The following is a 23,701-nucleotide window of genomic DNA, read 5'->3' on the forward strand; positions in this document are numbered from 1 at the left end:
ACCAAAGTGAGGTTGGAAAAATAAGTGTCTGTACAAAAGTTCACTGCAGAGTTTTTCTTTTCTGAATAAGAAAGCATTTTTCTCCATGGTAACATGATATGGAGCTTAACAAGAGTCCACTTACTGCTGGGAGCTATGTTTGTTCCCTGCTAAGGACACCCTTGGGAACATAGGGAAGAGGATTCCTATCAATTAGTTTCTTTTATAAAAAGAAACATTTTATGTAAAAACCTCCTTTACACTTTCTGGGCTTCATAAACTTACAGAGGACATTGGCTAGTATAGAAAAGGCACGGAAATGTTTGTTGGCTTATGCTGGTGCATCAATGGCTTTCTCAGGATATGCTTCCAATCACCTGAGTTTGGCCATTTTATTGTATGTCCTGTGTTGTGGTTGCTAGATTAAAATATTTTCTTCTTCTTTTTTTTCTTTTTTAAGACATCTTCCTTAAATTTTGCAGAGTGTATATAGTGTTTTTTCAAAGGAATGGAAGAAAAAGAAGACCAATTCAATTCATGCAGGGAACCAATAGGTTCAATTCCAGATAGAAACACAAAATGGGCATTGTTAAGGATGTAAAAGATTTGTGCTAACTTTTACCAGCAGATTGTAATATTTTACAAGCTCTTCATCTTTGCTGTGTGTTCTCATCTTGGAGTAGGCTGACGGTCTGGTTCCTTCCCTGAGAAATGGTGATTTCTTTTCATTAGTTTTCTTTTAATAAACATCCTTATCAGAATTAAGAAGATAATCTGTATTAGCACTGAATAGCTTTCATTACTTGTATCTGTGTTCAGCAGGTGGATAATAAGGTTCCTCTTAGTCTTATCACAGCGTTCAGGCAGCCTGGACTTCTCATTTAGGTAACAGAACTGGACCAAAGCACAAGTTTTCTTTGTAGCTACTGGGAATCATCGAGTGATAGCATGTCAGGTGGGAAGGGGACCCAGGGACCATCACTGTCTAGACAGATGGCCCAGCCCCTTCTCCAGATGAATCTTAAGAGTGTCCAATGTTGAGGGATCCTGCACTTCACCGGGGAAATTATTTCAATGCCTGATTTTTCCCATTGTGAAAAATTTTCTTCTTGTGTCTAATGGGAACCTTTTCAGTAATAATGTATGGTCTTTTTTTTTTTCTTCATGTGATTTCTTGTAAAAAATGAGTATCTAACTTCTTTGTTCCTTTTAAATACTGGAATACAGTGATAAGGTCTCCAGTGAACCTTCTTTTCTGAAGGGTGAGCAGCCCAGTTCTCTGAGCTTTCATCATATGGCAGGATTCTCAGTCCTTTGGTAATCTTTATAGTGGTGCCCTTGTTGATGCAACCCAGTGTCCTGTGTGCTTTCTTTCCAGCAGCAGCATATTGTTCACTCACACTGAGCTTGTTGTCCACCAGGGCCACCAGATCTCTTTCCACAGAGCTGTTCCCTCTCTGGGTAGATACCAGTTGATGCTCCACTCCTGGATTATGTTTCCCCAGGTGCAAAACCTTACACTTGTCTTTGTTGAGTTTTGTAATGTTACCTCACTCTTCCAGCCTATCCACCTTCCTGCAGGGTGGTTCTTTTTTCAATATGTCCACTTCCCCACTCAGTTTGGTATTGACATCAGTCCTGGTCAGGGTACACTTGATCCCATCGTACAGATCACTTGTGAAAATATTAAACAGCCCTGAGACCAGGATTGATCCCTGGGACACCTCACTTGTGACAAGCTGCCAGTTCTACAAGGAACTGTTTACCAGCACTCTTGCTGTGTCCTGAGCCACACTGACTCATCCAGGCTGTACCACATCAGTTTCTCTAGGAGGAAGCTGTGGGAAGCCATATTCAAAACCTTGTCAAAATGCAAGTTAACAATGTCTGCCACTCGCCCCACTTTAACTGAGCAGATTACTCTGTCATTGAATGCCATCGGGTTTGTCACATACAATTTGCCTTCGGCTAATCCATTACAGCTTTTCCTAATCATGTGCTTCATCTGACTTGTGATAGCCCCAGGAGGATTTGTTTCATAACTTTCCCAGGACCTGAAAGTTAAGACTGATGAGCCTGTAATTTTCTGGATCCTCCCTTTAGCCCTTCTTATAGATGGGGTTGACTGATCCCAGTCTTCTGGGTTCACCATGATTTCTCAAAGATTATGGAGAGCAGCCAGCTTCCTTGACACCCTGGGGTGGATATTGTCAGGCCCCAGTGATTTGTAGGGGTCAAGCTCCTGTAATACTTTACACACCAACTCCTCCTTCACTGACAGTGGATGGATGTTTTCATCAATGTGGATTCTTGTTCCCAAGACTAGGTGCCCAGCAGTGCTGATGAAGACAGAGGTGAAGAAAATTTTGGGCACCGCTGCATTTTCAGTGTTGATGACTAATTAGCCTTTGCTGTTTAACAGCAGGACAATTTTTTGCTTCTATTCCTTCTTGTTGTTTAGGTACCTGAAGAACCCTTTCTTGTGTTTTTTGACATCTCTCTCCAGTTTCAGCTCAGTCTGAGTTTTTGCTTTTTAAACTTCATCTGTGCACACCCTGGCAATGCCCTCGTATTTCTTAATGGATGTTCATCCACTTTTCCATCTCTGGTACACTTCTCTTTTGAAGCAGACTCAGAAGTTCACAAAGCCAAAGGAAACCTCTTGCTCTGTCAACTTTCCATACCTTTAAAGTGGATGAATTAGCTTTGTATTTCCAGGAAAACATGCTTGAAACATGCTATCTTAGTTCCTTTCTTGTCCATGGAAGCTTCCGGTGGAATCCCTCCTAACTGACCCCTGTGCAAGCTGAATTTTGAATTTTCTAAAATCTAAGACCTTTCCCTTAGTACTAAGCTTCAGCATGCTCAGCCAGATCCCAGTGTCCAACAATAAGGTGATGACTGCAGCCAAGGCTGTCACTGATGAAGATATTATAAAGCAGGTTTTCTTGGTTTGCAAGTAGCAAGCCCAGCAGTGCCTCATTCCTGGTTGGCATATCTAATGTTTGTATGAGGAAGCAGTTCTCTGTGCATTCCAGGAACTGGATGGATGATACGTGAGCTGCTGAATTGTTTTTCCAACAAATCTACAGGTAGTTGAAGTCATCCTTGGGAGTCAGGTTCTGTTGACCTAAAGGTTGCTTTAAATAACACAAATATTGCTTTTTTTAGTCTTATTTTCTTGACTGGGAGGTCAGTAGCAGGTGCCTACTCTGTGATCTCCATTGGAGACAACCATTTTGATTTTGACCCAAAGGAATTCAATAGGGCTTCCACAATCAACATAGCTGACTTCTATACATTTAAGCTTCTGCTTAACACAGGGCATGATGCTCATTTTCTTCCCTGCCTGTCTTTATGTGACAGCCATCCATCATGGTCCTATGAGTTGTCCCATGTTTCAGTTATTCCTACTTTCTGACTGGGCACAGAGCTCTGCTTCCATGTGTTTGTTCCCCAGGCTGCATTCATTGGTGTACATGCACTTGAGATGGTTGGTTGGTCTTTTGTTCCTCATCTTGGAAGGCAGCTAAGGAGCGTTTGTCCCTGCTCAGGTTGGCCTGGCTTTTTCCCCACTTGGCTGCAATGGCATGAGCATTGCCACTTTGGACCCCACCTGCTCAGTCCTTCAGTTTAAAACCCGCCTCGCCACGGTAGCCAGCTTGCTACCAAAGATTCCCTTCTAGACAGGTGGATCCCATTTCTCCCTGACACACTAAGAGTCATTGAAGAGTGTCCATTTGTCATAAACCAAAACCCTCACGACTGCACCAGCCACAAAGCCAGAAGTTGATTTGCGTTATGCATCTATTTTTGGCTTCATCTTTTTCTCCCAAGTGGTAAAACAGAAGGAAAGATGACTTGTACACCAATACCTTTTGCTTGCCCTCTCAGGGTTCTGTAGACTTCCCTTGTGGCCCAGGTTCCAGCCTGCCTGTCATTTGTGCCTATATGGAAGAGTAGCAATGGGAGGATATTGTGTGTTCATGACAATTCGTGGCACCCTCTCAGCAACATCCTGGACCTTAGCTCCTGGAATGCAGCACACCTCCAGTGGCTATCAGGCTGGCAGATGGGCATCTCAGTGCCCCTTAACAAAGAGTCACCCACTATGAGTCTGCATCATTTCTTTCCACTGCATGCTGCCAGTGCACCTTCTCCTTGCACACCTTGCTCCTCATAAGTGTCTACAGCTGTTCAGACTTCGTATGTGTTTTTGGTGGGAATGCTGGAGGGTGGGGAATGAAGCAGAGCCCTGCTTTTGGTCATCACCAGAGTCCAAGGTGCCTCCTTGTCTGTGGTGTCCACTAAAGAAACCACCTATCTAACTCCATCTCAGCACCTCTAATGCTGCACAGCCTTTTAACTGTTTCCTGGCACTCCTGATGCAACAGATCATCAGCTTGTGCTTGTCTTTGATAGGTCACCTTTTCTATGGAAGAAAGGTCTAGGCTCTTGTTGCAACCTACCACCCATATTGAAGCCCCTTCCCTTGGTAGTTCCATATGGCTGGAAGCATCAGAAGCTTTCTCTGTAGAATTGCTGGGTTTAGCACAGCCTGGTTTTCCCTTCTTCAGTCAGTCAACAATATCCTTGGTACTGGTCATTTCCGAGGCAGGTGTTGACATTTGTATTACATTAACAAGGAAAATGTCATCTGGCATTCATGGAAGATAAAGACTTTTTCTTTACAAAAATAATAGGGTCAGAGCACAGGACAGGGGGTTATATACACCTTAAAGTAATCTGCATTTAGTGTGACAGCAGGATAACAATATATAAGATTGGATCAAATTCATCTGCTGCTGTGGCAGCTTTAACTTTCATTTAATAGTAATTTCAGAACTTACACTTGATCTTAATAGTCATCGTGGTGGAAATGATAGGCTTCCAGCACGGGAAGTTTTTTTGCACAGTATTGTTATTGGGAATGAAAACCCATCTCCCCTGTTGGACTTATATCATATTAAAATAATATTAGTCTTGTTACACAGCATGAGGTTGATTGACCTTTAGGCTAGGGGAAGTGTAAGGCTAACAAGTTAAATGCCATTGAAAACAACTGGCTAAATCATAAATTCAAACTGACCTGGTTTATGTATCTGTGATTTAAGGAAGAAATTTTCTGGGAGATGTCGGATAAGATCCAGAGCTAAACAACTGAAAGAGAGACTAAAGTACTCAACTTTAGTTGATTAAAGATATTCTGATCCTGTTTTTCTCTGGTGTCTTGACCTTACTAAAGTTCACTTAGTATGTAATGGAAAAAACAACTGGTTTGATAGCAAAATACAGGAAATGCCTTCAATCATGCCTGATTACAGTAGCAGCTTTTCTTCTGGTTTGTTGGGTTTTTTTTTTCAGAATACACTCTATGTGTGCCTGAAACAATGTAGAATAATACTTTGGAGCCTTTTATTTTGTGTGTCAAAGCAGAGGAATTAGATGTCTGGCTTTTTGATGGATATGCATGTAGGGAGTTTTTGCACAGGAGAGCTCCATGTGACCTAAGTGGGAAAAAAAGCAGAGGACATAACTTAAAAGCGTAGAAAATTGTGTGTGGCAATTTTACCATGACTGAGAAGACAAATAAATACAGGTCTTTTTAAGAAATCTGCCTTTGCTTGACTTTCAACTACAAAAATTGAAGTTTTAGAACTAATTTGAATTAAATCTCTATCTGGAATAAAGGAAGCCAGGAAGCAGCCTATACTGAATGTACACTTAGTACATTCAAAAGGCTCAGATTCATCTCACCGAACTTTAGGAACACAACTGAAGCTTCCAAATCAGGATCCTGCTTCTTCTGGAGAACATTTACAGTCAGTGGAGTAGGACAGACTGCTTTAGGAAGCTGTGCAACCCACATGTTCTGTGGATCATCTGCTGGAATATATCTGTGGAGATGGCCATGGAGGGACCTGGGGCAAATCGTGGTACCTCAATTAACCTCCTATGACACAAATCTAGTCAGAATCCTGCAAAATACAGGATAGAAAATATAAACCAGAACAAAATGTTTCAGAGCTCTAGTTACATTCATGTTTAAGGTAAATTTTGAAAATTGATGGAATATATATTTTAATTCTGTTTTTCCTGTATAAGTTAAAGATCCTTGTTGTGGGTTATTAACTTACAAGGATTCATTGCTGAGATAGCTCAGTGAAGACTGCTACAGAAATGCAAAATGCTACCTAGATATACATGCAATTTTTTGCTTCATATTTTCTTACTCTGTATAAGAAAGCTTCGGTCAAAAGCTGGAAAGCGAAGAGAGAATTTCAGTCTTTTTTTGGTTAGACACAGAAACCGCATGCCCGAAATGCAAGTGCACTTTTCTTTCTGCTTGCATGATTTGTATTCTGTTGTTGTTCAAATGATAATGATTTTGTCATCCTACCTACTAAGGTCACTGAGGGAAAAAAAAGAAGAAGAAAAGCAACATTGCCTTTGCTCAAAGAAAAACTTTGAGCAGATCCAAACTTCATTAAGGTGTCTACTGATAAATTTGCTTTCTAAGGTTCTGGTAACATTTTTCAGAACTGAGTTTTCAAAACTTGATCTAACAAGCTTTTCTAGCTTCACTTCCTTTCACTGTTCTTTCACTGTCTTTCATCAAGTGGTTTTACCAAATAATGATTAAGTATTGTTTTCTCTAAAAGGATTATGGATATACATAGTAGGCACTTTTAGTTTGCGCTCCACCTAGCCTATTGTTATAATACACAATCTTATTTTTGTGTTACTTGAGATACAAAAATAAGAGCACTGAACCTCACAGAGTAGCATACCACAGTTTGAGTCAGTCCTTGGCTAAGCCTGGGGATCTCTCTTGTCTTCAGTGAGATCACCAAGGTGTCAGTGAGGACAAGGTTTATCACATTACATATTTAGCAATGACTTAACACATGGGCTTTGGAGTGGAGGCTGAAACAGTAAATATCATTAGCAGTAGGACAGATTTCACCCCATTGTTTCCACCCTGAATATGCAGAGCCAGTTAAGAATTTTTCAGCTGAAATTTTCAAGGAATAAGTAAGAAAACAGTGGTTTAAACTGAAGTAGAGAGAGTGAGAATGAAGGAAGAAAATCCCTGGGGGAACTACTGGTAGCTTTAATATTGGGACACTTGGCATGGTGGGGGCACCAGGACCTGCAGGCAACTCAGCCCCCAGTTCCTGGCTGGAGCACCAGGCTGGGGCTGTTCACCTTACTTTCACAAAAAGCTCTGAACAGTTTGTGTTTTCACCCAGAGAGAAACACAAAGGGTTTGTAAAATCTCAAGAAGCCTTACAAAATGGGAAAATAATTTGGTATCTAGTTTAACTGCAAGTTTCTGAGGCAGGTTGTTTGTCCTGTGTAATAGGCTTAATATGAAGCCAGGTCCATTTGTGGCAGTTCTTATTTGGTACAAAAATTCCAGGCCTATGGGCCATGGAAAGGGAGATTTGCCACTGGCATCCTACAAAAAGCCTGTCTAAATCAAGTCTTTGGCAGAAAGCTAAGTCAAGAGGCAGCATTGTAGTGCTATATCACATTCCTATCTCAGACCCATGGAAAAATTGTTGCATTCCCAGGTGTGGGAGTCATGAAGGATGAGGTTTATAAAGTAACATGATGTGAATGCTAAGGCAACCTTCTCTTGAAAGAGAAATAGAGACCACTCCCTTCTGTGCTTAGCCAACTTTAGAGAATGTTTTACATAATGCATATTTGAACTTGTACATATTTAACTTAGGTTCACAAATAAAAATGTGAAAATAATAAGAAAGGAAAAGTCATACAAAGGAAAACTGTTAAGTAGAATGTATTTATTTGCCTGCACATTATTTAAAGGAAACCCAGCATAATAAGATAAGCAGATCAGGCAGAATAATGTCCTAAGCTGCTACCGACAATTGTAATAAAGTTATGGTCAAAGCCAGTAGAAAGCCATATAAAGAAATTATTTTAAAGAAAATGTTTTTCAGCTATTATAAAAGTAATTGGTTTCCTTAAGCTGCTGGAAATGAATATTAAACCTTTGTTCAATATGTCATTAAGACATCAGTAAACAGTTAGGACCATATAATAGGCACAGCCTTCTCTTCTATCTTGGGACCTTGCTGACCTGAAAGGTTTCTCAATGGTGGGCACTGCTGGAGAGGTGATGTTATACATCTGCAAGCCTCACTTCTGTGTTGTAGCAATGAGGGCTTACAGAGCCATAGACAGTGATAATGTGTTTATCTCCCTCTGATGTCTTTCGTGGGTAGATAGCAAACTCCCATCTCTGCTACCCCTTAGTGCACAAATAATTTGTGCAAATGGCAGGATGGTGGATGTTGTGTTATATAAGGAAAGTAAAGGTGTGTATTTTTTAAAGTAAACATACCTGACAAGAGAATGTCATTATGGTCACATTAAAGTCAACACTTCACATTTATGTCTTGCCTGCTGTCTGAACTATCACTGTTTTCTTAGATGAAAATGAATTATGGTATCTCTGGCTTTATTTGAAACCAAGTCTATGGTAGTAATTCATCTGCCAGTAGCAATTATACACACTGATACACATCAAAATAATGTGGATTCACTGTATTCCAAACTTGACACTGGAAAGTAGCAGTTTTCATGTCTGCACAGCAGATTCTTCTGTATATTAATGACTCTGCTCTGTGTTTTATATTATCTTTATTTTTTGATGATATCAAGTAATGTAACAGTGACGAAAACTGTGTGTGATAAATTCAGTAATTGCTTAATGGATCAATATAAAAAGAAAGCAGAGAAATTCCAAGACTTTCACTTAATCACAGGCAAAACTGAGATATCCGACAACAACAAAAGCAGCAGAACCATCTTTTTCTCACTGTTGGTCTCACTCAGGTATTCCCCTACTTCCTCTCTGCTCTACAGTCATGAATTCACTCACAAGTGTGAACACTCCAGTGTGTCCCCTATTTTTTACTCCATAGATAAGAGAGGTCACTTGTAGAACCTAATACCCAATGACACTGCAATTACTGCCTGTTTATGCTCAGTAACCTCAGAAACTATGGGCTCCTTCTTGCCCTTAGAAGTTTGCAAATGGGAAAAATATACTACTAGTTTGTGTTTTCTTAGTAGGTATGGTTTGAGTTTTCCCACTTATCACTGATCTGTTGCAGAGGGTTGCTGATGGGTTGTGACTAAAATACTTAGAGCAACAAAAGAATCCATTCTGCAAGTACAATCCCATAATCTATCTGTCCTGTTCTGTTTATGTATGGAAACTGAGATTTAGTTGGTGAGATCTAATCACTAAAGATGCTAACAACAGAACTTTTAAATTGTTGACTTTCCTTTATGTTTTCTGATTAGTTCTATATATAATTTCACCTTGATTAGAATTGTAACCTAATACATTACTTATCAGTATTTTGAGGACACCAAAGAGGAAATTTGTGCTGGGTACATGAGAGACATGAGATGTTGTAGGTGAGCATCTTTGTCTCAAAAGCAACTTGGATATCACTGAGTAACTAAGAGAGTAATTCTAGGAATATAGAATTCTTACCTTAATTAAACAGATAAAAAATAACATTGTTGAAATTCTAATTGCTATAATGATCATATTGTCTTCAGTTATGAATTTCAGTAACACTACTAACTAGAGAATGATTCTGATGCTTTTCCATGTTGTTGTATGAAGTTTCCTTTTTACCTTCTGTGGTTTCTTGTGTGAACAGTTTGTCTATTTAAAGCCTGCAGAGAGGATGTGATTTTCCCATGCAGGGGAACAATGGTAGTGGTTTCAAATACACTATTGAAAAGTTTTATTGCAGTTGAAAGTCACCAAAAAAGTGGTTGTTCTGTAGTTCCATACTTCAGGATTTTGTTGCTTTCAATTCTTTCTGAATGTTGATGTTCTATAGATATTTAGTAAGGTACAATCCTTAATTTAACTTTTACCTTACAAATATATATTCCCACTTCCAATGTTTTTATTTGTACATAATAATTATTATGCTTCATTCTGTGAAATGTTGCTCAATCAGAGTAGAAGTGGCAAAGTGGCCACTGTAAAGTGGTTGCTTGCCAGTTTGTGATCATATTTCTCAGCTGCTTGATCTTGTTCTTCAAATATGTATTTATTTAGTCACTGCTGTTCACTGTGTTGAAAGGCTACTGTTACTAATGTTTGGCAGACTTTCTGATTTTACTGGTCCGAACCCATCTTGATTATTTAACCGCCTTACTTTCAACAAGAAAATTGTGTTATCTAAGTGACACAGTGCCACTCACACAAGATGCTTACCCCTCTGGCTCCTGGTGGGATTTGGACTTTAAGAACCCAGTGCTATGAAATACTCATGCAGTGAGCCTTTGGATGAAGCCAAGGCACTCAGTGTCTCATGGCACTCGAGTGTGGAGGAAGGAATGAGCATCACAGAAGTTTTTGCACAGGTTACCTGTAGTCAGCCTGCTCTTCTGTTCCAACTTGCACAAACCTAACTCATAATCCTGATTCTTTCTTGAAATACTGCCAATCATTCCAACTTCTGATGTGATTGTGATGCTGGCAGGTATGCAAAAGTAGGGACCAAGGCTTAAATTTCTGTATAAAGCTTTCTCAGAACAAAACCTGCCCCACCTCTAAAAAAAAAAGAAAAGGGAGAAAAAACACCAACCCACAACATTTCATCCAATGACTGCTCAAGTCAACTGAAGTGACTCTAAAAAGTATCTTGGCAAAAAAACAAAGGAGAGAAACAGCTTAATGTAGCATTGCTGCATTCAAGAAATTTGAGCACTCTCCTGGCTTAACTGGTTAGGTTGTTTGCAGTTGCATGTAATTAATTACTCAGGTTGTAGGAACTCATTTTGTCAGACACAGATTACTTTCTTACTTGCTACAAAGAGAATGCAAAATGAGAAAAAGAAGAATTTAATAGACCTTTGTCATTGAGCTATCTGACACTGTATTATTTGGTATGTTCTGATTCAGAGGTAGAAAACTGGCACTAAGTCCGGGAAACAAATAAAAGACAGAATGGACAGAATGGAAAAATCTGTACAGACAATTATTTTACATTCCAGATATGGCTGTGTACTTTACTTCTGAAGGAGTAGAAGAGCTGGCTGTTTCTTGGAAGAGTTCTGGGCAAATACAGGTCTAAAAGTTAAAGTTTTAGGTTTTTTAGGTCTAAAAGTTAAAGTTTTAGTTTTTTTTTCGGTGAGGCTACTGTTCTGGAAGGACAAGCTTCCCTGACAACTCTTTTTCTCTTACTTTTTCTCTTAATTTTTTATATGTTTCCTTTTCTCTGTATGTTTTGGTTATTGGGTTTTGGGTTTTTTTCCTATGAGGCACATTATCTATTCCTACTCTCATATTTATTTAGTTAACTGAGATTTCTTCTTCCAAAGTTGCATAATTAGAGGGATTTGGTGAGGTTTCTTGGTTTGGGGAAGAATTTTCCTGGCTCTTTTTCTTTTTTTTTTTTTTAATCTGGCAACTGTAAATTGACAGAATGATTTTAGTGCAAGCACTTTTATGGACTATGATAATCTTGTGGGCTAGCTATGAATTTGGCACCTTGGCAGACTCCCAGCTTACCTTTTAACCTCCCATATGTACTTTGATGGGAGTCATACTGCTGTTGTTTTAGCCTCTTCCAAATTTCTTTTGAAACTTAGGTGCACTTTGTGATAGCACAAATCTACTGGTATTACATTTCATTATTGCGTGAGTAATTAAGCTGATGTCCTCAGTGCCTTCAATAGAGTTTTGAAGAGGCTTATAGGCTTCACTGCGCTGTTCTGGCTTGATAAAGGGGTCCCAGATTTTTTTTTTTCTGTCAAGAAAGATTATAGTTTGGTAAATGGTAAAGAAGTTAAATTGACTTGTGTTTTCACAGATACGCTTACAATTTCATTGTCATTCTTTACAGGTAGTCAGAATTTAATAATTAGACTCTTCCTAGTTTTCTCTTGGCTCTGTTTGTTCTGTTTTTCCGCTGTCAAGTTAACTTTTTATTGCTAATTTCTGTGTATTACACAAATCCTTAAGGAAATAAAGAGAATGGTATCTCATCCTTATCCATTATGTGGTGTCTTACTGTTAGTGTTTTATTGCTGTTGAGGTTTTTCTTAGCTTAGGAGTTTCCTAGATTATTGACTATATCTCCATTCAAATCCATGGCTATCATATGGATGGCATTAAATAAAAGTGAAATTACTTTAGGTCCTAACAGCTCCAATGTGTCACCTACCTGCATAGGGAAGTCCTGCAATCAGAGTTAAGATATAATTTAAGAGTCTTCTCATAAACAATACTGAAAACACTTAATAAGAGTGGATCCATTTTTCTAAGCAGCTTCTCAATTTTCTTCAGTTCCTATCATAATTATATGTATTATGATCTTCTTTCTAACAGTCTCTTGTGATAGTGCCTGTAAGTGGGGTTCCAAGATTACATCAAATATAATTATACTTTGATTTCTTTATCTGAACATCTTGACTTCTTGAAATATAGCTTGTATTCTTCCTTAGTTAAGGAACATCCAAGATAACACTGCAATTGGAAGGTTAAAAGCTACAGCTACAATTTTGTTTCCTTCTCCAATCTGCAAGAGCCTTTCCCTAATAATCACATTATATTTGATGTTCCTATAGTCCTGTTTGAATGCAGGTCTTTTTATCGTGTGCTTGCAATTCACTGAAGGAGCAGTTTTGGGAAGGCACATGGTTTTTGTGCCTTTTGAAGGAGGGAAACAGGGAGCTTTGTTTTATTTCTTTGACTTCTTGTGGGGGAGATACAGAGCTGTGGATATCTGTTTGCCCTGGCATTATGTTGGAGAATTCTTGCAAGTCGCTTTCCAGAGGTAGGAAGGGGTGATTATTTAAGGGTTTAAATGGTTATATGTAGGGGGTTATGTTGCAGGCAGCTTGATCTTGGATTGTTTAGGAACTGCTGGAATTAATGACCTTAAGGAATGATGAAATATGCCATCTGCTCCAAGGGGCCATACATGGGTGACCACTGAGGACCAGCGAGAGCAGAGCAGCTGATCCAGAGATAGCGAAGTGTGATGTAGGGCATATTGCTTGCAATAAACATTTCTACAGCCAGAGTACACTTCAGCCACATAAACCATATCTGACAAAGCTAGTTTATGTAGGAGACAGTGATTTTACTGTTCCTGAGGTAAATATGACTTTGTTGTGCTATGTCAGACTTCTTTCATATGCACAAAGCACTTGGTAATGTGTCCATAACGCAGCTTATCTCTACATCCACAGTAAATCCTCCAGTGCTTCCCAGTATCTGATTTATAGATGTATCATTGCAGATGTGTAATGATTATGCAAACCTTGAGTAGCAAGTCCAGTGTGTCCCAGAAATAGCTGATTTTTATGTTGGTCTGTGTGCCTGCTTGAAGAATATTTGGGCCAGCATGTTAAAAAATGTTTAACAAGTGTCAGAAGAAAAAAAAACAAAGTAAAATCCACCTACTGAAATTGGTGTGAGAAGCAGAAAAGAGCATTTCTGGGGAAATCCCAGCATACTTTAGCCTTGGATATGTCTACAAAAACTCTTAACATACTGCAGCCTTTGAAGGGCTGTTTAATCAATTAATGTGCATAAATGCTTCCACCATGTTTGGTGCCTGTGGTTCTGAAGGCTGAGATCTGATAGGGAGATATTTCTCTGGAAGAAATTCTCTGAGTAAGGTGAAGACTTCTCATCTCTCACTCAGGTCAAATTTGTTGGCATAAAGGATATTAAAAAAAAAAACTGCATCTTTTCATAGGCTTTTGGGGTGAAATTCATTTACAGAGGCTGGCATGGGATTTTATTCCTCTTCTCTGATTTGGAACTTGCCTACACACACACTACCTTTTTTATTTTTCATCAATTCAACCTAAGGAAATTTGTCTAATTATTCTAGGAAAAAGGATTCTGATCAGAAAGTGCTGATAAATTCACCTAAAGGCATGTGTTCTGCTTTTGATTCTCACCTCTCTATGCATTCATGCCTACAATACAATATAGATATATTTATATACATATATCTATTTTATGTCTACATATATTTAATATACATCAGAGATACCTGAAAGCCTAGACAGAAATATAAAAATTAAATGTCTTTTTTGTTTTGATACATATCCAATATAAGTGGGATTTTTTTGCCTTTATTTTATGATGAAGAGGTTTTAATTGGGGTGGAGGGGGGTGTGCAGTTCTTGCAAGTTAGGGTTCTTTTATGCCCTGACTTTCCAGATCCTTTTGTAATTAAGTCTAAGGCAAGTGGCAGGTAAGTTAAATGGTACCTAGAACCTATTGTGTTGGAACATGTAATAACCATCAATGGTATATTTAGAAAATGTGCAGAGGGCAAGACAGGAAAGGTGGATATTCTTTTCTCAACCTTTTTTTGACCTGACCCAATTTAATAAGCAGACAATTGTGTGGTTTTGACACAAAGACGTTTGTACAAGTGATCAGAAAAAGCTGCTAAGATATGTGATTTAACAATGAATGCAAAATATTCCTGTGAAAATATTTTTGAGCAGGCTTAAGCTGCAGAAAATAGTGCTCCCAAGGATGGGAATTTTGGTTTTGATCCCTCTCGTTGCGATCTGAACTTTGAATTGCTACTATACATTAAGAATCAAATTCAAAGTAATCCAAGTTTGAAGATACCTATTCACTGAAATCATATGCTTGAGTATGGATAAATTGGTACTCCTTGCTTAGTGCTAATGCAAAAAATACAGAATGGCTTCATTGACCTATTTCACATTGACAGAATGATAGATCTGTAGGAAACAAGAAATTGAGATCTTTCGCAAACTTTTCTGATGCTGCCTCGAATACGTAAAAGCTCTACTTTCATGCAGCTAAAGAGAATAAAAACTTAGTCTTACAAAATGCTCATAATTGCCTGCTTCTTTATTTTATTGCCTTTAAGTAGGTCTACTTGGTGACTGCTACCAATTTTTCATGCACACATGTGAAGAATAGTTTCACAGTGGTGTTTGGGAAACCATTTATTTGTCAAATTCTGTAGTTTGTTATGAAATTCAAGAGCACGTGATCAAAATTTGAGAGTGGATTTAATTAGAGGTCTTTGTATTTCAGGGACCTGAAACTGGACAATATTCTTCTGGATGCAGAAGGCCACTGTAAACTGGCTGACTTTGGGATGTGCAAAGAAGGGATTCTGAATGGAGTGACCACCACGACATTTTGTGGCACACCTGACTATATAGCTCCAGAGGTATTTCTTTGCACTGCACTAATACTGTACAGATATTCTTATTCATCAGACTGTTACATGTGTAATTTTAGACACTCTTTACATGTAGATGAAAGCATTTAAGATGCAGACTAGATTCTGCTGCAGTTGTGCTTAGGTAGTCTTGCAGAAAATGGTTGCTCTATTGCTCACATATTCCCTGATGACAGGAGTGGTTTTTCTAGTATTTGTTTCCTGAAATTAAAGTTACTCTTCTCAATTTGTTCATTTCTGACTCAGCATCATTATGATGATTTTTAGCAGCCTTTAAAGTGCTAGGTGCAACTGAGTATTGCAATCTTAGTTATCTTTAGTAGTTATTAAAATATTTTTATTTTTTAGTGAGGTTTGAAAGAACATATTCATACAGAAGAAACCATGTGTTTAGTGTCATTTTGTCTACCGCCCTTGCGGGAATATAATTTTTCCTTTATTTAAAATATCTGTGAGTGAAAGATACTGTGCTTGTGCTACTTCATAGACTTGCACAGAAAGATGGAAACTAGATATAGAGCTGCATATTAGCAACCTTTCAAGGTGTTCATTGGATAAAAGAAACAGTTGAGAGCAGTGTGGCTTTTTCATATCCTAGATTTTAATATTACAAGGTGTATTTCAAAGTGACTCAAATGAACTAATATTGAACATTTATTCTTCTAGGCAGACTTTGTCTGCTCAGTTGAGTTAGTAACCTGTGCATCTTTCTGCTTGAAGATTCAGTGTGCAGGTTTAATGGAAAAGTGTTGTTGGTTTGTCTTTCATCAAACATAAATTTGCAGTGGAGAAAAATGTTATTTATTATTCATTAGAGATAATCATAAATCCATACTGTTAAATGTTCATGGCTGTCCAACTTTGGTAGCACAACTGATAAGGTGTGAATCATCTTGAAACTATCATAACATAAATGCATGTCTCACAGAGTTTGAGAAATATTCCAGCATTAAAAGAAAATAAATACCAGTGTGGTAATTTTGGCTTTGTATTATTTTTTTTCTGATTCACTATACTAACTGAGTCCTTTAACAAATTCTTTGAAAATTATTACTGAAAATAAAGCAATAATAAGTACCCATGAACTTTTACTGAGGCTTCCAATTTGTCATCTTAATTGCAGAAGTTTAGCTCCTGCCTCCATTTCTCTTGTACCGTGGTGATGTGTTTTAATTTCCTTTTCTTTAGAAGTACCTGATTTCCAAAGAGTGTCCAGAACACTTGAAAAGTATGCATCTAATTTTCTGTATTTGGTGGCTATAAAATACAATTTTCTTCCGGTGAAAAATGTGGTTGGGACCCAGACCTGTGCATCCAAACGTTAAACTCATTTCTGTTTTTATGTTAAGACTGAATTTGGTTTTATATGGTCTTGATTCCTAACTACAGCACTATAAGCCCAAGCAGTTCACCAGAGGATTTCTCACTGCACTGTTAAGTGTTGTGTAAGGAATTAGTGGATTTGTTGCCATTCCAAGTCATTTTAAGGCAGCCAGCTTCATCTTAAGCAAGCACCCACTCCCCTTTCCCTGGTTCCCTGTCATGCTGAACCAATGCAGCCAAACTGCAAAATTCTTTCCAGTGAAAACGAGACAAAAAATTCAACTTGTTCCTGGTACAACAGTAGTTCTCTAACACCAAGTGCTACTATAAAACTCCATGGTGCTAACCTATTACTTACCACTAAATGTATTTGCTACAAGGTTGAACTTGTGCCACGTGAGAAGTTGTAGCCAGTTTTTCCTGAAAGCACTTGCAATTAAAGTGAGTTCTACAGCCATGTATTGTACAGCGGTTTAATGCTATAAAAGGAACTTGAACAAAAATGCTTTTGGCTTCCTCCAGCCCTACCTAAAGGACAAGAATAAATCTCTCAGATGATCTCTGTGCAGCATTAGAAGCTGGTACAGTTTGTTTTGTTCAAGATAGAGACGAGGAAATGTTTCACATTTTCCACCAGTCTGTTTTGTATATGTGATCTTTTTTCCTCTATAGTGTGACCTGCATTAAACAGCTTGGAAGGATATGCAGCTCTTTTGCTCACAAGCAAAACTCGTTTACTCAGGGGACTGATAAACTCTGTCAGTACTTCTGGGAGCATCATCTCATTGACACTTAGCTGTGTTAGTGCAAATTGCATGGGTAAGAAACCCTGCCTGCTGGCACTGAAATCAGTGTGTGATTCCGTCCTGCTTAGGCACTGGGGCATAGAAGGGCTGTATCATGTTTAAACAGCAAATGTGCAGCTGGGACAGTTGTCTCACTTGTCTCTTCAATCCAATCTCTTTTTCTGTGCTAGATCCTGCAGGAGCTAGAATACGGTCCATCCGTGGACTGGTGGGCCCTGGGTGTTCTCATGTACGAAATGATGGCTGGACAGCCCCCCTTTGAAGCTGACAATGAAGATGATCTCTTTGAATCCATCCTTCATGATGATGTATTGTATCCAGTCTGGCTCAGTAAAGAAGCTGTCAGCATTTTAAAAGCTGTGAGTCTTCCATTACTTGCTTTCCTCCTCCTCCTCCTCATAGGTTTTTGGAGGGTTGGTTTGTTGGGTTCTTTTTCCTTGATTAAAACTGAATTTGCTGAAAGTTGTTGAGAGCAGTCACCACTGGGAGTTCAAGCACAGTTCAGAGTGCCACTATTAGGATAATGGGGCCTGGGATAAATTACACTGCTTGTGGGAAAGGAACAGAATGTTTGTATTCCACGCAGTTGTACCCTGTATAAATCTGTGTACTGCAGACTCATGTTTCAGGGAAAACCCAACCAGCTAGAGCTGTGCTATCACTTTGACACTTTATATGCCACATAGTCCCATCAGCAGAGCGGGAGAAGCACTCCGTAATTAAATAAACAATGTTTTGTATTTAACCCGCTTACAAAATTTCCTGTCCTTTGCCTTTCTTCCCCCGTCATCAAGATGGGTTGAAAGCCCTTTATTTACATGTTCTATTTTATAGTTCACATGATAGGCAGTCTTACTTTAGTAATTTGGGATTTTTCTGTATGAGTGGTGACTTAACAGCAACTTGTGTCACCAAATGCCCCAATTTTTTTAATCAGCCAATGTGTGCTACTGGGCAAATTCAGTTTTTAGGCTATCTTTATAAAGTAATTCATTACTATGACACTGACATAAATTCTTCCTTCTGTGCTAGTATTGTCCTAAAATTAAAAGCAAAACAATGCAGAAGCAATATGCCAATCCCCATCCCTCGGGTTTGAAAACCTGAGGAGGATTTTTGGCTTTAAAAAATAACTTGATTTTTATTTATTCCATTTTTCCCACTATCTTTGAAACCAGAAAATTTCTGCCTTTCCACATATTTTACTTTCAGCATCTGGAATAAGGGAGACTTTCAATTAAGGAGGCAGCTGATAGTATAAAATCCTGCAGAGATCTTCATACGGGGTTATTTTGAAATTATATATAAAACATAGGCAAATTGTAATTATGTTTATGGTGGACAGCACATTCTGCAAAAATTCTCACCTTGATCTTTTAATGATAATGTTTGCAGGCTCCTAGCTGAGCAAGAGAGATGCTCTAGCAATGATTCAAAGTCAAAGTTAACCTCTCTGAAATGTTTGCTGAAATATCTCGTGCTACATTCACTGTAGTGAGAACATGGAGGATTTTTTGCTGCTGGTAGTGATTTATTCATACTTATTCTCCCTTCTCCCCCAAATAGCTTTGTGACTACTTTTTGTTAGCTCATATGATACTTTCATGCATCCATTCCTGGTTCCAGACCCTTTGATTATTTTACTTCAGCAATTAAAATATTTGGACTTGAGCTGCAGAGTTCAGGCTTATATCCAGGGCTCGGGGGTTATTTTGGCACATTGTAAAGGAAGGGTTGTTGTCAGTTTTCATACCTACATCTGATTTTCATTGTAGTCCAGGGGATTTTCTTTTAAAGCTTAGTTTTCTACAGAATTTTCTGAGACTCTTTTCCTAGACTCGCATTTTGAAAGTAGGAATGGTGATTTGTATCTTGCTGTAGTCATAGCCTTTTAGGCATCAATTGATACAATTTAATGGAGCTGTGGCAATTTACACCACATTTCCTTATGATTGGCAGCCTGCTGTCTACACATCTATGGTGTGAAAACTGCTTGAAACTTGTGTTCTTCATCTGATACTTGTCCATATGAAGAACAGGAAAAACAGAGGGAAGAAAGAGGCGTCTATGTATTTTAGTGCTGAATGGTAGCAAGGGATTAACTTTGGAACACTTCATTTCCTCACATTGTGCTCTGAGACATGAGTTTTATTCTTTTGAAACTGTATATTTTTACACTCCTTCAAACACCCTGTAAGGAAAGTTTAATGAGAAGACATTCTCTTGTATTAAGTAACAATGTTTTCCTATTTTCTGAAGAAATAGTTTTCCTGTTATTTCCATCAAAATACTGAGGATGATATTAAAGCTCATTATTACAAGGTAGCATGTTGCTTATCCCATGAAAATTCACACATCTTATTAGTCCTGTTTCTGTGAATTGACAGGAATTGCTATTTAAAATCTTTCCTGTGTAGTAAGGAAAACAATTCTTCATTGAAATTGGCTCCCTGCTTCTTCCCAAGCAATGGAGAGATGTTGTCTCTGCAGTGTGTGTTCCCTGTGTTTTGGGATGACAGTCTCTGGCTACAGAAGCAGAACTCTGTTTTTAAGTAGTGTGATTTATTTCAAGAAGCTAAATTTGGGAGGCGAAATGATCCTTGATTCAGGTCCTAAGCAACATTTTGTCCTGTTATCAGTTAAGTCATTAGGAATGCTGATCCCAAAATGTTTCTTCTTTCAGAGAAGGAGGGTCCTGCCTTAGTATGGGAGAATAAAAAGGTTTATGGCTGTGGTTGTCAGCTCCATTTGCAGCCATCTCTTCAGCAGAGTGCAGTTAGCAGCTGTATCTGTCCTGACAGTTGCATCACCGTTGATAAACAGGGAATAAATGTCAGCTTTTGCCTCAGAAATAGAAAGGGATTAAATTAATGGAATTAAATGTCTGCTTTAGAAGTTTGATACTTTTTCATCATATATGCATTTTTTTTTTAAGTATTCATTATTAACATACTTTCTCTTTCATCAACCATTTCAAAGTTGCATGAAGTTTGTGAAGTACAGCACTAAACTGAGCTGTCTAGTCACATTTTCATGTCCTGGGCTTCTTAAAAAATTACATGTCCAGATGCTTTCCCTGTCTCCAGTTTAAAACAAAGATAAAACATGGCAGATGCTAGGATCATATTGTACTTCTTTGATACCTGGATTAGCTGGTACAAAAAGCATATCCTGTAGTTTCTGTGTTCTGTTTCTGCAATACATGTGGCTGCTGGTTCCTGGCCTGCTCGCTCCAGTCCTGGAGATGAAATAAAGCAGAGGAATGTAGGAATGCATTTTGTGGTTTTTCAAGAGACCTCAGCAAAGCACAGTAATCCTTTCAAAACCTTTATTTCTCCTGCTCATAGAAAATATTGCCTGTAGTTTAGATATGACTTGCCCACTTGCAGAGCAGTTGAACTCAAGACCAAAGAGAAAGATCATCCTCAGAACAGCCCATGTATGTCAGAAACCACAGAGTGAATTGCCTTGCTGATCTATGTTGTACCTTTAAAATGACAGCAAGGGCATTCAGTGGATGTGATCTAGATATCTAAAATCATTATAAGGCCTTAAGTAGCTACTTACCTAATAACTGCAGTACTAAAACAAGGGTATGTATTCCAGTAATCGGCTTTTTTTCTATGTTTTGGGTTTTTTTCTACAGAAGTGTACTATAATGTGATACATAGGTTGAAAAGGCACTGAACAATTATTACATTTTGTTTACTTTGTATGCTTTTTTTAAATTTAAAAATGTTATCTAATGGCTGAATATGAAGTTACAGCAAAGCTATTGAGCTAATTCTATAATGTGTTTGTGTGTATAAGAACAGCATTTGCTGCTACTTGAATTGAAAGGATTCTGTGTCCACACAGATTAGGAAATAAGTAGAGCAATTGCTAATAAAAGAAGGAAAAAATAACAGAGAAAAAATCGGGTAAAGTATTATGAGCTGCCATCAGTTGATATGAATGTCTTATACCATTTGTACAGCTTTTTCCTGACAGGAATAGTAATAGTTTAAAGGTGAGAAATTTATAAATTACCACACCATGGGAGACCAGTCAGTGTCAGTCGCTGACACTAATCATGTACTGAAAATGAAAGAGAATGTGCAAGTTCTGTCATGAGGGACACGACATAACTTCCCATTCCCAAGGGAAGCTTTCTGCAGGTACTGATCACTGTCTCTGGAGGGTTTAAGGTCATGTTTTTTTCCTTTAGTATTTTTGGCTAAACTGGAACTAGATATGCTGAAAGAGAAACTATTTCCTTAGCACTCCCAGTCAGATGGAATTAAGACGTCTGAATAATAAGCTGAAAGAGTTTCCTGCAGTAAATTTAGTGTCAATGAATCTTACAGTTTGGCTAAAACGTCTGAAATTTGGAGGGCCAGAAGAAATAACCTTCTGAAAGGGGACTGTCTCTAAAAACTTGTCTTTAAGAATTACAGTGTGTAATTGAGCAGCAAATGATTTCCAGATATTGCCATTCATGTTTTATCTTTTCCCTCCTCTCCCTCCCCACCCTGTAGTTCATGACAAAAAATCCCAACAAGCGACTTGGCTGTGTGGCGTCACAAAACGGGGAAGATGCGATTAAGCAGCATCCATTTTTCAAGGAAATTGACTGGGTTCTTCTAGAACAAAGGAAAATCAAGCCACCCTTCAAACCTCGGATTGTAAGTAACAGTTTGTATAACATTCAGAGAAAACTTGGTTTGGCAATTCTGCTTGCTGGCTTTTCTGAGAAATGAGATTTCCCCGATGCAGTATTTTGAGGGCTGAAAGAGTAACATAAAAACAGAACTGAGAAGATTTCTTTGTCTTTGTTTCTGTGAAGGTAAGTGTCAGGAATAAATTTAATGCACAGGAAAATGTTCATGTTCAGCCACATAAACCATGAGAGTGTTCAAGGCACTGTTTTAATTGTATTCTGTATTCTCAAAGATGCCGTAGCCAGAAAAGATTATTTCAATTGTTATATACTGTCTGTACTTTCTGTGTGAACTCTTCACATTTCTGCGTTGCTGATGGCCACTGGATTTTGTAGTAAAACACAGAAAAGAATTTATAAGGAATAATATTTTAAGTGAAGAATCTTGAAAAGACAGCTTCTTGGGAGAAGGAAATACACATTATGATTAGATAACTTTATGTACTAACATGTTCCTGGATAATAACCAAGTATTTCTATTTTAAAGTAACAAAAAATCTGTTAAGAGCAGCCCCACCTGCAGAAAGTACGAGAACCATGAAAAAAATATTTTACTTATTCTGGTTTTCCTCTGGATGAAAATACTTACAATTAGTCGAATGTCACAGAATGCATGCAGTTACTTTTGTACTTACAAGGTGGAAGAGGCTTTATGGTAAATTATCTAAGAATGATTCACATCTTTTGATTTTGCATTTTCCTAATTACAGTGCTTAATTTGCCTGTGAATATGGTCAAGGTACTTGTTTGTTTCTTTCTTTAGATAGTTTACAAAGGTATTAAAAAACCCAAAAAGCAAAATAAATGAACAAAATAAAAACTTTAGGTCTCAACTCTGAATCCTGAATTAAATTCAGAGGTGAAGAAATCCCCTGTGTTTCTGAAGAATTGCTGTATGTTACACATAATGCCTTTACTTTGAGTTCAGTGAGATGCATTTCCCCAAGTTCCTCTTGCAGTTGGTGAAAGCAGGGCTGACTGTCCAGGACAGCTCCTCCGAGTCCACTCTTGGGGAAATCTCTGTTTCTCTGTAGCTGAGCAGAAATTGCCCAAAGAGATTGACAACTGTGAGTGGAAGTCCTTACAAAAGCCTTTCTAGGAGTAATAGTAAGATAGACCATTATCACACGAGGAAGGTTTTCTTCATGTATTTGTTGGGGAATGCAAACCTTGTAATGCCGTGTGTCCAGGCAGAGGGAGCCTGAGCCAGCCCCACTCCTGGAATTGGTGCAGCCAGTCCCTTACCCTGCCCTGGACGTGTGGCAGGGTCGCAGCTGGTGCCTGAGCTGATGTACGAGTCTCTGCACTGCTGCAGGAAGTGTAAACCCCAAATTAACTCCTTTAGAATCTATCTGAACCTGTCCAGTTCTGTGGCTAGTGGTTTTCCAGCCAGGTTCCACAGCTCTCAGTGGCACTTGGACAAAGTCTTTGTTCAGCTGAGTTGCATTTGTGTAGGTCTTTTCTTGTTTTCACAAGAATTTGGCCTTTCATCTCACTGTAGTTTTTGTTGCTTTGCTCAGTATTCATCAGAGTTTTGTTTTTAAATCAAGATTAATTACTGCAGAATTATTTTCACTTTATGCCTACATCTAATTTCCAGTTTCCTTTCATCTAGTCTGTTTATTGGCTGTTTT

The 23,701-nt window shown here is 38.3% G+C and overlaps 1 protein-coding gene across 2 annotated transcripts in view; it reads left to right on the forward strand.

Moving 5' to 3' along the window:
- The window catches only part of PRKCE (protein kinase C epsilon), a 283,897-nt gene that overhangs the window by 240,630 nt on the left and 19,566 nt on the right, over positions 1-23,701 (forward strand). For both annotated transcript variants that reach the window (XM_088161260.1, XM_014877250.2), the window contains exons 12-14: positions 15,089-15,227; positions 17,539-17,727; positions 21,886-22,032. In XM_088161260.1, coding sequence (XP_088017386.1) covers positions 15,089-15,227; positions 17,539-17,727; positions 21,886-22,032 — 475 coding nt within the window. The remainder of the gene's footprint in view (positions 1-15,088; positions 15,228-17,538; positions 17,728-21,885; positions 22,033-23,701) is intronic.

This window comes from Sturnus vulgaris, chromosome 3 (assembly GCF_052056855.1).
Source record: "Sturnus vulgaris isolate bStuVul1 chromosome 3, bStuVul1.hap1, whole genome shotgun sequence".
NCBI lineage: Eukaryota > Metazoa > Chordata > Aves > Passeriformes > Sturnidae > Sturnus > Sturnus vulgaris.